At 38.4% G+C, this 13,697-nt stretch overlaps 1 protein-coding gene across 1 annotated transcript in view; it reads right to left on the bottom strand.

The window, feature by feature from the left end:
* Positions 1-414: 414 nt before the first annotated feature.
* The window catches only part of mRpS35 (mitochondrial ribosomal protein S35), a 157,091-nt gene continuing 143,808 nt past the window's right edge, over positions 415-13,697 (bottom strand). Inside the window, exon 8 of the mRNA XM_090375310.1 lies at positions 415-769. Coding sequence (XP_090231436.1) covers positions 536-769 — 234 coding nt within the window. The 3' untranslated portion in view covers positions 415-535. The remainder of the gene's footprint in view (positions 770-13,697) is intronic.

The following is a 13,697-nucleotide window of genomic DNA, read 5'->3' on the forward strand; positions in this document are numbered from 1 at the left end:
AAAGAGCGTTATAGTCAGATACGGGTTATAATATAAGAACAGCGTTATATCGAATCAGCGTAAAGCGAACCGCATTATAACGGGGGTCTGCTGTATGTTCGTAGCTACATCTTACTGCCATAAAAATAAAAAAATACTTTGTATAAATATAAAAAACAAGAGCCAATCTGCCATTTTACACACTATTTCCATGTCTAACACCCCAAAACGTATAAAGTAAACTTACTTTCCTGTCTGTAACAAGATGACCCAAAATTTGTTGTTCAGTGTAATTTAAAAATTAAATGATATTAGGTGCTATAAACTACTTAAGCTTATGCAAATGAAATCATAGTACTGAGACAAAGTAAAAATAAAAAGAAAGAAAAAATATTTGTATTTATATTTTCAAATGTTACATGAAATTTGACTGTTTACATAACTAGAAAACTGGATGCTTGTAATAACTCTGATAACACTGTATGGGATTATTCTGGAAACTTTATATACACTGGATTGGTTTTAATGCAAACTGCAAATGGCTTAGTAAAAATAACTACATAACTTCACTAATGGCAACTTTCAAAGGTACATTTAAGTTCAGCAAAATACACACTGCCTCCTTGTACTTTTGCAGAGTATTTTCATTTTCTCCTTCATTATAGAGGTTAGTAACAACTTTTTCATACTCTTGAACTTCTGTCAGCGAGACAATGTCTTCTAGTGAACAATCCCCAGTTATTTGAGAAAGATATGAAGGAACATTATGGATCTTGTTATGGTCACTTTTCTAAATGGAAGAAAACAATTTTAATTAGATTTTTCTCAATTGAAAATATATAAAACTTTTAAGATTAATTTATATCAGTGTTTTTCAGTAACAGTTTCCTTTACTTATTTATTAACTAGGAAATCATAACAAAACAATAAGATCATATATGTTGTTATATATAGAATACACACACTGCCAGGCTTACATAATACTCGTGTTATGGAAATTCAACTTTATGTAAGTTTTTGCCGGTCGGTGCAAAAACATAAAAAAAATTGTGGAAACACATTTTGCATCCTGCAGGAACCTCAGAAGTTGAAATTTGCACTATATAACTAAGCTATTTATTTCTCTTGGAAATTGCACTACACTTTCATCATTATCATATGTTCCGGTATAAGAATCAATTTTGAATGGCTTTGTGATATTTTTCTAAAACACATTTCTGTAGGTCACAACCATAAAACAAAAACAATTTGCACTTTCCAGTTTATTGGGCTTTTCTGTTAGCGCAATCTATTATAAACGGGTAGTAAAATCAATCTTATTGCATTTGCGATAATACCGACAACTGGAATTCTGTGGGGGGGGGTTGTATTATGGTGGAATGAGTACCCCTTCACTGATATCTTCAATTGTATAAAAAACAAATAAACTTTCAGAATCTTCTCTTCGTTCCTATTTACTTATTAAAATGGTCAAGGGAAAGTGACCAACAGAAAATGTAAGTGGTGTTAGGGCTAGGAAACAAAACAAAATTGATTTAGAAATGAAGATGTATGAAACAGTCAAAGTTTGTCGTCTATTCCACGGGAATTAGGTCTCGCTGCTTCAACAGTGAATACTATTTTAAAGGACAGTGCGCATATAAAAGAACATATTAAAGGATCAATGCATTTAAGATCAACAGTGATCACAAAACAGCTTTCAGCTGCTATGTCGATGATGGAAAAGCTATTAATAATATGGATGGAAAACCAGATTCAGAAGTGAGTGCACCTGAGTCTAATGGCCATTCAAGCCAAACCAAGAAGTATTTATGAAGATATTAAGGATAAGTATGCTGAAACCCAAGCCAAGTTAGTGGTAAGCAATGGGTGGTTTAATAGGTTCAAGCATTGTGCTGGTTTCCAAAACATTAAAATATGCGGTGACATAGCCAGTGCCGATTCTGCAGCTGCAGAGAAATTTTGCAATGTGTTGGAGAGTTAATTCTGGCAATGATGCTCAAAGGGTAAAACTTGCTGACGTTATGCCTGTTTCCTCTGTCTCTTTCTGTAATTTTATAATTTTGAAATTTTTAAAATTTTGTACACTATTGTAATTTTCCTGCGCATTAGATAAAAAAATTAAATACATAATTCTATTTACATGTTCGTCGACCATTTCTTTTTGCTTCAATAAAATTCAGTGTGCATAGTTGTGAGTGCTGCATAAGCATTCAGGGAAATTCCAACTTACGTAAGTCGGGGAGTGCCTGTATATGAATTTCTTGTTACTCTCCTTAATCTGGTGATGGTTTTAAAAGATGTGTCTAAATAGCAAAAAAAAAAACAGCAGGCATTTAACCCAGAGGTAATATTGTCCTGTTTTGTAATATGAGTGATACCAGTAGCCTGACAGGCCCAAGATTTTAACTTTAATATTGGGGGGGGGGGTAATATTAATACATCAGTACACTCCAAGCGGAATTTGAAAGTCTTTGAATTCTGCTTGGAGTCTACCAATGCTTGATCTTTTATCAATAGACTGCAATGCTTATTAATTTTATTTTTTCATTTTTTTAAATAATTTAGACTATTGCAAATGTGTTTTTTGGCCACTAAAATGCTAATTAAAAAAAAGTTTATTAATTATACTTAAATTTTCAGAAAAACTGGTAACATAAAACAATTAATTTCTGGCAAATTTAAGTTTGTGCAGGCATAAACAAGAAATTTCAACATAACAGATCAAGTGAATATTTACCAAAAACACTTTGAAATTAATGTATTCCAATGGAAAAAATAAAAAATAAATTGCTATTAATTTTGCCTGTATATATAAACAAATATTATAAACATGAAGTTATTCACCCCCCCCCATCTGGTGACATTCACTACTAAAAATTTATTGGGTTTTGCTGATTTACTGTTTGTGGCCACAAAGTCTACTAAACATTCTCTTATTTTTTCACCAGTTCCCAAAGTAAACCAGTAACTGGTGAACTTTGGGAAGCTGTTTTATGGTGAAAAGCATGCCATTCTGATGAAAAACAATACTTTGCTACATAAACTGGTAAATAAATTTGATGAATTTGAGGTATTGCTCAGAACATCAAAGGCAGATATTGTTGGGATATCAGAGATGTGGTGTCACACAGATATAAGGAATGCAGAACTGGAATTTGAGGAGTACAATGTGTACAGGAAGGATAGACAAGATAGGAAGGGAGGAGGGGTTATACTATTAGTTAAGAAACACAAAATCCAAGGAAGTGAAGCCAGTCGACATTGCTGGACAGTGCAGTGTCGAGTCAGTTTGGTGTGACATAAGCATTGGGAGATCAAAATTGAGAGTAGGAGTGTGTTATAGACCTAATGACTCTGATGAGTATAATAAGGAACTGTACAGGGAAATGTGCAAATGTGACCCCAATTCAAAAAGGAGGATCAAAGGCTGACACAAGTAATTATAGACCTGTGAGTTTAACTTCTGTTCCCGGAAAATTAATGGAGGCACTGGTTAAAGAAGCACTGCAGGATCATCTAAACAAGACTTCAGTTATAGCTCGGACACAGCATGGTTTTGTTAAGGGGAAGTCTTGCCTGACCAATCAAATTGGTCAGGCAAGACACAAAATGATGCAGTCACAAAAGAACTGGATGCAGGGAATAACTTTGATATTATATACTTGGATCTTAGAAAGGCTTTTGATACTTTGCACATGGAAGACTGCTGCACAAATTGGAGCAGTGTGGCATTGGAGGCAAATTGCTGCTATGGATAAAGGGGTGGTTGAGGGGGAGAAGACAGAGAGTGGTAATCAATGGACACTGCTCATCGTGGACTAATGTTATTAGTGGAGTCCCTCAGAGTTCAGTATTGGGTCCATTATTTTTTTCTGTATTTATAAATGATATTGATGATGGTATATCAAGCTTAATGTCCAAGTTTGCAGACGATACGAAGGTTGGCAGGGTTGTCAGGGACACTACTGACACTATGCTGCTGCAACAGGATCTGGAAAGGTTGAGCAGATGGGCTGAGAGGTGGCAAATGAAGTTTAACATTGACAAATGTAAAGTACTACATATGGGAAACAGCAACCCCAGAGCAACGTATCAACTCTGTGGTACTACACTGACAGTGGTAGAGAATGAAAGGGACCTGGTGGTGGTTGTGCAGGCAGACATGAAGTTCTCTGAGCAGTGCAGACGGGCTGCAAGAGTAGCTCATGGTGTATTGTCAATGATATATAGGAATTTTTCTAGCAGGGATAAGGAGGTGATTATTCCTTTGTATAAGGCAATGGTCAGGCCACACCTAGAGTACTGTATACAGGTCTGGAGGCCCCATTTCAAGAAGGATGTAGAGCTGCCGGAACGAGTACAGAGAAGGGCAACAAGATAAGTGAATGGAACAAAGGGGTGCCCTTACAAAGAAAGGCTTAAGTTTTGCAAATTACAGTGTCTGGAGACTAGGCACCAGCGAGGTGATCTGATAGAGGTGTATAAAGCCTTGAATGGTTTGAGCATGCTCAATGCTGATGGGATTCTTCCTCTTGCTCAGAATAATCACCTGAGAGGGCATAAATTCAAATTGAGGAAAGACAGATGTAGGATAGACATGTGGAAATTTTCCTTTAGCCAGCGGGTGGTTGGTTGATGGAACAGACTTCCATCCCTTGTCGTGGAATTTGATAGCCTCAATAAATTTAAGGCTGAGCTGGACAGGTACTTGGAACGAACGGAGGGGTGAAATGGAAGGGTTTTTTTTTTTTTTTGGCTGATGCTGCATAAGCTTGCTTTCTTACATCATATGCCTCTACTAATGCTAACTGTACTCAGCTGGCACAATAGAGTAACAAACAATATCGTTTCACCTCATACACAAAACAAACAACAATATAAATGGGCAAAAAAAAAAAAAAAAAGGAGCACATACAAGACTAAAGACACTACTAAGATACAACCTTAACACCTGCTAATCCGCAATCTGATCACCAGGATTAAATATTTTCCCACTGGGCCTGTCAAATGCACTGGTATAGAAATATACAATTCTTTAAGAGTTGTAAGGCTTTTATAATAGGGTTTTTTTTTTGGTTTTTTTAAACAATTGGAATTGAGAGTTAAATCCATTTATTTTCATCATTTTTTACTCTATTCAGTATGGTACTGAATATGGAAAAAAAAAAAAAAAAAAATCTTTCATCATGAAGCTTTCCTATTCCAGAAACACTTAATTCAAAGGGAAGGCATTATTTAAAAGACAAATATTCATATCCTGCTCAACAAAATTAACAGAACAAAATGTTTTTCATAAATATTTTATTGTGAACAGTATCGCTGATGGTGAATATTTGATATAATAGGCATCCTGGTAGGCAAATTCAAGTATCCAATAGAAATCGATCTACCACCTTACAGAGCTGAACATTATGATATTTAAGCCTATAAAAACAAGGGTTGCAACCACATCACTCTCAGGATGGCAAGTCATCCATCCTGAGAAGTGAAGTGATGTGGTCATTGCTTCTCCTGTACCCAGGATGGCAAGTCATCATTTTTTATTTGATTCTTTGAGATGGTGGGCCATTGGACAACTTGAAGCTGAGCAGTTGCAGGCAGAGGTGCCATGTTGGCTTAATGTGTCACACAGTGTCGTTTGTTTGTTTGTCATTTGGTTTTTAGGAGCATTAGCAACTAAGGCCATATTGCTCCGGGATATGCGGTGGTTATTCCTTGACCTTTCCGCATCCTCCGTATTTGGTGGTGACGGGCTCGAACCCCGGTCTAATCAAGAGGCGTGTGCTACGCACTGCTGCTCCTTCCCACCTGGCTACGGAGGCGCCCACACAGTGTCACCTTGGCACTACAGATGCAGTTTCAGGAGACAGGATCCATTACAAGAAGAACTGGCCAAGGATGCTCGAGGGCTACATCAAACAGAACAGACTGATATCTGGCTCTAACAGCAAGACAGAACCCTATGATGTCCTGTCATCAAGTGTCTCTTGAGGTTGCTGAAAACATTTCCAACCAGACAGTGTTAAGAATGCTCAATTCAAGTAGACTCTATACAAAGAAGCCAGTGGTTTGTATTCCAATAACCCCATACCACTGCACAGCTCATTGAACCTGGTGCCATAAACACGTGACTTGACAAATGGAGTACAGTTATGTTCTCCGAATAGTCCCGTTTTAGCCTACAGATTCCAGATCTTATTGATTTGGAGAAAGCGAGGAATGCGGTACCATCCATCCAACGTTAGAGAAAGGGATGCTTACAGTGGAGGCGGCATTCTCATGTGGGGTGGAATAATGATCAACAGCCATAGTCCCCTTCATGTTTTCGATATGGGTACCATAATCATAAAGAGGTACTGAGAACTGATCCTCAAACCCTATGTGCAACTTTTTTAGGGGTGTGGTTGCCCTGATTTTCTTTTCATGCATGACAACTAATGCACATGGCAGCTGACAGCCAAATCCTCTGTAACTTGCTTGGCTAAGGTCTAAGCTAGTGGAAGAATGGAAGTTGTTGCCACAGAATCTTATAGACACCCTAACATCGAGCATGCTTCACCACTGTCAGGAATTGGAAGAGATCATACGCTGTACTAATGTCATGTGACCATATATTCAAGCATCTTGTACAGACTTCTGTAATGTGACTGTTTTGGTAATTCTAATGCAACCCCTATAAATGTCCCTTATATTTGTTTAAAGTTTCTCACTGTTTCTTCATTTCATCATTATTCTATGGTACACCACTATACCAAATTTTGTCCCTCCTCATCTCCAGCTGCACAAGTTAAACCACATTTTCGATGTGTTCTGTTAATTTTGTTGAGCAGTGTATATTTACAATACATGTATGTTTATCTTGGGAGTGTACAAAATGCCAATAGTCGATTAACCTTATAAATAAACACAAAAACACTATGAACTGGATGTCTGCCGAGCTCTTCACCTAGCTTGTACATTCAATTAAGTAAAGAGAAATTTAGTACCACAAAATAGAATAGATCACATGGTGAGCTGCACTTGACAAATGTATGACATGTATTTCAGAATTTTGCATTTAATATGTGCTCTTTTTTTTTTTTTTTTTTTTTTTTTTTTTTTTTAATAATACCAACAACCAATATTTGAAACCATTCCAAATAGCAGCCTGTCATAACAATGTCAATAATAATATTTTGCAGTCGGTGGAAATGAGTCTACAATTAGTTTTGTATGCCAATTTAATTAAATCTATGAATATCATCACCAAAACTTAAATTATGATTATGCCCTTTTACTAAAACTGATTGTTGTGCTTCTGATGAACGTATAAGGAACATGTCAAGCATTTGATAATATAAATTTTGTTACTAACATCACATATGGCAGTAACTATTTCTGACCTGTGGTTCAAAATTATTATAAAAATCTAAACACCAATCGAATGTCCATTCCTTTTAAAAACTTTGCTTTAATCTTCTTACCACTGTACATGATGTGGTAATGATGCTATAATTGGTTTCAAACACCTTTCATTTATATTTATAGTATTTGCTTTTAGCAATGGTATTAATAGATTTCAGAATTCTGCAAGGAAGCAAGCACTTAAACACTTTAACCCAGCCGTAATGGTGGGTCACTTTACATGTGCTTCTTTTAAATAACCCCATTTTAACTATAAGTAATTTTTTAAGGTTTTCACAGAATAACTGTGCATGAGAACTTGTTTTCATGCACAATTACTCTGTGAAATACTCTTCACACTGTTCTCTGCTCATAGAGAACAGTGTGAAGAGAATTGCATAACATGGCTATCTGGAGTAGGGTTACCCAGAGAAAGGCCAATGTTAACAGCTGCACATAAAAAAGCCTGACTGATATGGGCTAAATGGCATGAGAGATGAATGGTCGATGATTGGAAAGCTACAGTGGTCTGACAAATCCAAATTTTACCTACACTAAATTTTTCCAGCCGGAAGTTCACAAGAGAACCAATGAGGCATTTCATCCAGGCTGTGTGCAAAGTGCTATACCATCTGGTTGTGGGTTAGTGATGTTTTGAGGATGTTTTAACTAACTGGATCCACTATTTAAAATACCAACCAGGATAAATCAAGTTGACATATATTTTACATTCTTAAAAAAATTAGTTGCATTTTTTTTTTTTCACTAGATCTTGTTTTGTTCAAAACTTTTTTTTTTTTTTTTTTTGTTTTATAACAAAGTTATAAAATTCCATGCATGATCAAGATAGCAAATTGTAATCATTTGCTACTTGCAGAATTGCTTTAAATACAGAAACTTCCCTTCAGTTTTACATTTCTGTCTACCACATGTATTAAAATAAAATATAATTTCCAAATTGGTAAGATAAGAAAGAAATGAAGTGAAAGGTATTATCACAGCTTCAGACATCTCAAGTACTGCTCTACTTAAGCACATTTTTTTATACGTGGTGCATAAGTGAGGCACTTGCCACAGGTGCCGCCTAAAATAGGTGCTACTAGATGTACTACTGCATATGTGTGTGTGTGTGTGTGTGTGTGTGTGTGTGAGTGAGTGAGTGAGTGAGTGAGTGAGTGTGTGAGTGTGTGTGTGTGTGAGTGTGTGTGTGTGTGTGTGTGTGTTAAGATACGAGATGAATTAGGTGCCATCCCAGAGTAGTATCCATTTTTCTTAACAGCACTTTATTTTAATACTTCATTGGAATACCGGCCAGTAAAAAACAAGATTGATTGATTTTGAAAAAATCAAATTGGGGACGTGTTATTGTGAACGGAGAGTACCTAAACCATTTACGATTTGCAGATGACATTGTGGTCATAAGCCACGATCCCAAAGAATTAGAGGAAAATCTTAATCAGTTATGCACAGTTAGTAAGGATTTTGGACTAAAGATGAATATGGCTAAAACAAAAGTAATGATGAACAAGTATGTCACAGAAAGGGATATAATGATTGAAGGTTATTTGGGTTTTTAGGAGCATTAGCAACTAAGGCCATATTTCTCCGGTGCGGTGGTCATTCCCTGACCTTTCCGCATGCTCCATATTTGGTGGTGACGGGCTCGAACCCCGGTCTAATCAAGAAGCGTGTGCTACGCGCTGCTGCTCCTTCCCACCTGGCTACGGAGGCGCCAATGATTGAAGGAGCAGTAATTGAAAAGGTGGAGTCATATACTTATCTGGGACAAGTTATTAGCTGTAATAATGATAAATGGATGGCAGTCAAGAGAAGAATAAATTTTGGATGGATAGCATTAGGAAATATAGTCACATACTGAAGAGCAATATCCCAGTTTGTCTGAAACGTAAAATAATGAACCAATGTATACTCCCCACCATGACTTATGGAAGTGAAACTTGGGCACTCACCAAAAGAATGGAAGAGAAGCTGAGAACTACACAGCGAAGAATGGAATGAATTATATTGGGAATCAGACTGTTAGATAAGAAGAGAAACACATGGATTAGGCAGCAAACTCAAGTAAAGGACATTCTTATCAAAACTAAAGAACTAAAATGGTCTTGGGCAGGACACATAGCTCGAAGACATGATGACAGATGGACTAAGAAAATAACAGAATGGTGCCAAGAGCTAGAAGAAAACCTGGAAGACAAAGGCAGAGATGGATAGATGAAATTCATGAGTTTGTGGATAGTAAATGGATGGCCAGTGCTCAAAACAGAAGGAACTGGAAAGTTGCTGGAGAGGCCTTCATCCTGCAGTGGATTGAAAATGGCTGATGATGATGATGATATTGTGGAATCAGGGCAACCCTTACATCCACAATTTTCAGGGGCAGCAAAAACTGTATATTACTAGAATCTTTTCATGTGACTCAATTGTCAGAGAGACGGGGAAATACACCGATGAGCCAAAACATTATGACCAGTGAGTCGTTATGCAAATCGAAACAACTGCAGGAAAACTACACTGTGCGTGGGTCAGGACATGGTATAAAAAACACCTAATACTGAGCTCTGTTAATCAGTATTACTCTTGTTCTTCAGATGGGAAAGGGAAGCGAACTTAAGCGAGTTTGACAAAGGCCAAATTATAATGGCCAGACAACTGGGGCAGAGCATATCCAAAATGGCATGGCTGGTGGGGTGCTCATGGTCAGCCGTCATTAGTACCTACCGAAAGTGGTCCGAGGAGGGGGAACCCATGACCCGCTGGCGAGGTGTTGAACCACCACGGCTCATCGATACTCGGGGTGAGCAAAGGCTCTCCCACATGGTACATGGCAACAGAAGGGTGACTGTGGCGCAACTAGCTGGTAATTGGAATGCTGGTGATGGAGGTAATGTGTCACAACACACAGTACATCAAACCCTGCTGAAAATAGGGCTGCGTAGCCACAGGCTGCTCCAAGTGCCCATGCTAACTACCGAAACTGGACCTTGAGTGATTGGAAGAAGGTCATCTGGTCCGATGAATCACGTTTCCTGTTGCATCATGTGGACGGCCGGGTACATGTGCATCGTTTACCTGGGGAAGTGATGGTGCCTGCATGCACTGTGGGATGAACGCAAGCCGGTGGTGGCAGTGTCATGCTTTGGGCGATGTTCTGCTGGGATACCCTGGGTCCAGTTATCCATGTGCCGGGCACTCTGATGTCTACCACCTACCTAAACATCATTGCTGACCAGGTACACCCTTTCATTGCAATGGTCTTCCCCTCTGGCAGTGCCATCTTTCAGCAGGATAATGTGCCGTGCCACACAACCCAGACTGTTCGAGACTGGTTTGTAGAACATGAGGAAGACTTTCAGGTATTGCTCTGGCCTCCAAATTACCCAGACATCAATCCCACAAGCATCTGTGGTTTGTGTTGGAACAGCAACTCCAATCTGCGGCGTCTCAACCACGGACCTTACAGGAGTTAAAGGATCTGCTGGTTATGTGTTGGTACCAGATACCACAAGCCAATTTAGAAATCTTGTAGTGTCCATGCCTCGCCAGGTATGGGCTGTTTTAGCTGCACGTGGAGGACCAATATCATATTAGGTAGGTGATCAAAGTTTTTACTCATCGGTGTATATTGTGCAAAAATGATAGATGGAATAGGACCATGGTATATCTTCCAGGGGCAAAAGTTGATGACGACGTAGAGCAGATATCATCTTTTAAGGGCCCAAAGTATGATTTGTTGTTGTACACATTGACACTAATGACATTAAAAATCAACAACATAATATACCTATATGTTGAAAATCACTCGTCTCGGGGTCAAAGGAAACCCAATGATAGAAAAAATATTAAGGAAGATGTCATCCGGTAGGGATGAACTTTGGAGGGCCACAAACCATTGTAATTCCCCATAATTTTTCACCCCATTGAGAATCCCTGCTCTACATTAACTAAGCAAAAGTAACAGTCATCACTGTAGTTTGTATGCTCTCACCAAACCATGGGAATTGCAAATGGTGTAGTCTTCTTTTTACTATTTTTACACAATCTCAATGCTTCAACACGGGTTTGGAAAAATGTGGAGCCCATTGTTTATCTTGGTCACCGAGTTTCATTCCAAAATAAGAATTTTTTTCAAATTCTGTAATATCTTGTCTTTGCTTGAGGACTACATAACTTCCACAAATACAAAGGGTACTAGGAAAGTTTTGCAATACAGCTTTGTTTATTTAATTTTTTCAAAGTAATTTCCTCTACATTCAATACACCTCTCCATCCTCCGAAACCAATCTTTAAACCAGTTCTGCCAAGTTTCACTAGGGAGTAAAGCACACTCGTTGTCCCAAGCCCGTAGAAGGTCCTCATCACTGGAAAACCGCCTCCCTTTTAGCTTCATTTTCACATGCGGGAACAGTGCAAAGTCGCAGAGAGCAAGGTCTGGACTGTAGGGAGGGTGCTCGAGAAGTTTCAGTCCTGTCGTGGTCAAATATTCGGTGCAGGCTTTGGCGCGGTGAGCTGCAGCATTATCGTGATGGAGGTACCAAGTGTCCATTCTTGACTTTGGCTGCAGGTTCTTCATAGATCCAATGACTTTAGGCAGGCATTGTTCAGTATACCACTTAGCTGTGACTGTCTTCTGCGTGTCCAAAATGACATGTTCCACAATTCCACTCGATTTGAAAAATACAGCTATCATTTTCTTCTTTACAGATTGGGATTTTCTGACAATTACGGGTGTGTCGTCATCATCAAAGACCCAAACTTTGTTTTGAGCCTTGGTCGGCAGATCGTAATAGTACAGCCAAGTCTCGTCACCTGTCACGATGTTGTTCACATACCGAGATTGTCCCTTATCAAACTTTTTTAACATCTCCCGGCACCAAGTCACACGTCGTGTCATCTGCTCTTCAGTCAGTTGATGCGGCACCCAGAGAGAACAAAGTTTCTTCACGTGCAAATGATCTTGCAGAATCGAACGAATTGCTGGTGCATTTAGGCCCAAAGTATCCTCTATCTGTTGGTAGGTCACTCGCCTGTTTTCGTCAAGCATTTTCCTCACAGCAGTAACGTTTTCCTCCGTAACTGACGTTCGTGGCCTTCCCGGCCTCTCAGAATCCTACAGAGTGAAATTTCCCCTTTGGAATTCTCTGTACCACCTGAATATCGTTGTACGATGTGGACAATCATCATCTAGTGCAAGAGTCATTTCTTCTAAGCACTGGTCTATGGTTAAACCACGCACGAAATTATACCGCAAAACTGTCCTTATCTCATTTCGTGACCACGATGCCATCGCAAGCACTTTACACTCTCACTACTAATGAATAACTGAGCCCATCGACTTGGCGCGGCAGCTACTATGCACGTATGAACATGTCTCAACATGCAGCAACAAGCAGCTTCCTGTGATTCATTGTTGCGTCATATTGTAAAACTTTCCTAGTACCCTTTGTACAACAAAATAAGTTTGGATTGTTCAAACACTTGCGTGAAGACATTTTATTCATTTTCCAGCACAAGTTTGGCACAATAACTTCAAAAATAAACCGAGCTCACACTGATAAACATTGCTGAATGGAGCTCTCAAGGTCAAGAAACAAATGAACGAAGGCAGTGTTGCAAACATGAAGATTTAGTTTACAAATTCTCAGCATTTACACCTAACTTAATAGATTCAATAATACAACTCATGACATCAACCTAAGTGGTTTGGGATAAAATGGTACATGATAGGGGGAAAAAATAACATTTCTAAAATTGTGTAAAAAAACAAGTTAAAAACAGCTATTAGTTTACAAAATACAGAGGATGCGGAAGGTCAGGGAATGACCACCGCATATCCCCCAGCCCGGATAAAGGGTGAGGGTTGGCATCAGGAAGGGTATCCGGCTGTAAAAAAAAGTAGTTGCATGCCAAAACAATAAAAAACGCTGACCCCATATATAATGGGAAAAGGGGAGGACAAAAAATAAAAGTTTACAACCATTGAAAACTATGCAGGGTGGTGTTATTGATCACTCGCACGATTTCTGCTTCTGCTAGTGACAAAAATGAGGCACTGCATATTTTTACTGTGGACCTCAATTTTAATAGATCCACCTCATTACATGATCTGCACATCCTACAATACAAGCACTTGTACATTTGGAATATTGTTGCCAATGCATAACATTTATTGCCACCAGATCGAGATTAATCAGTTTTTTACTGTGATATATTTTTATTGCTTTTAGTGTTTTAATTTTTTTTTTAATAAAGATTAAAATCTTAATAAGACTTATTTTTAATTTATTTTTACTTATTTATTTTAATAAAGTTGA

Source organism: Mastigoproctus giganteus, chromosome 6 (genome assembly GCF_048544385.1).
Source record: "Mastigoproctus giganteus isolate SK-2022 chromosome 6, ASM4854438v1, whole genome shotgun sequence".
NCBI lineage: Eukaryota > Metazoa > Arthropoda > Arachnida > Uropygi > Thelyphonidae > Mastigoproctus > Mastigoproctus giganteus.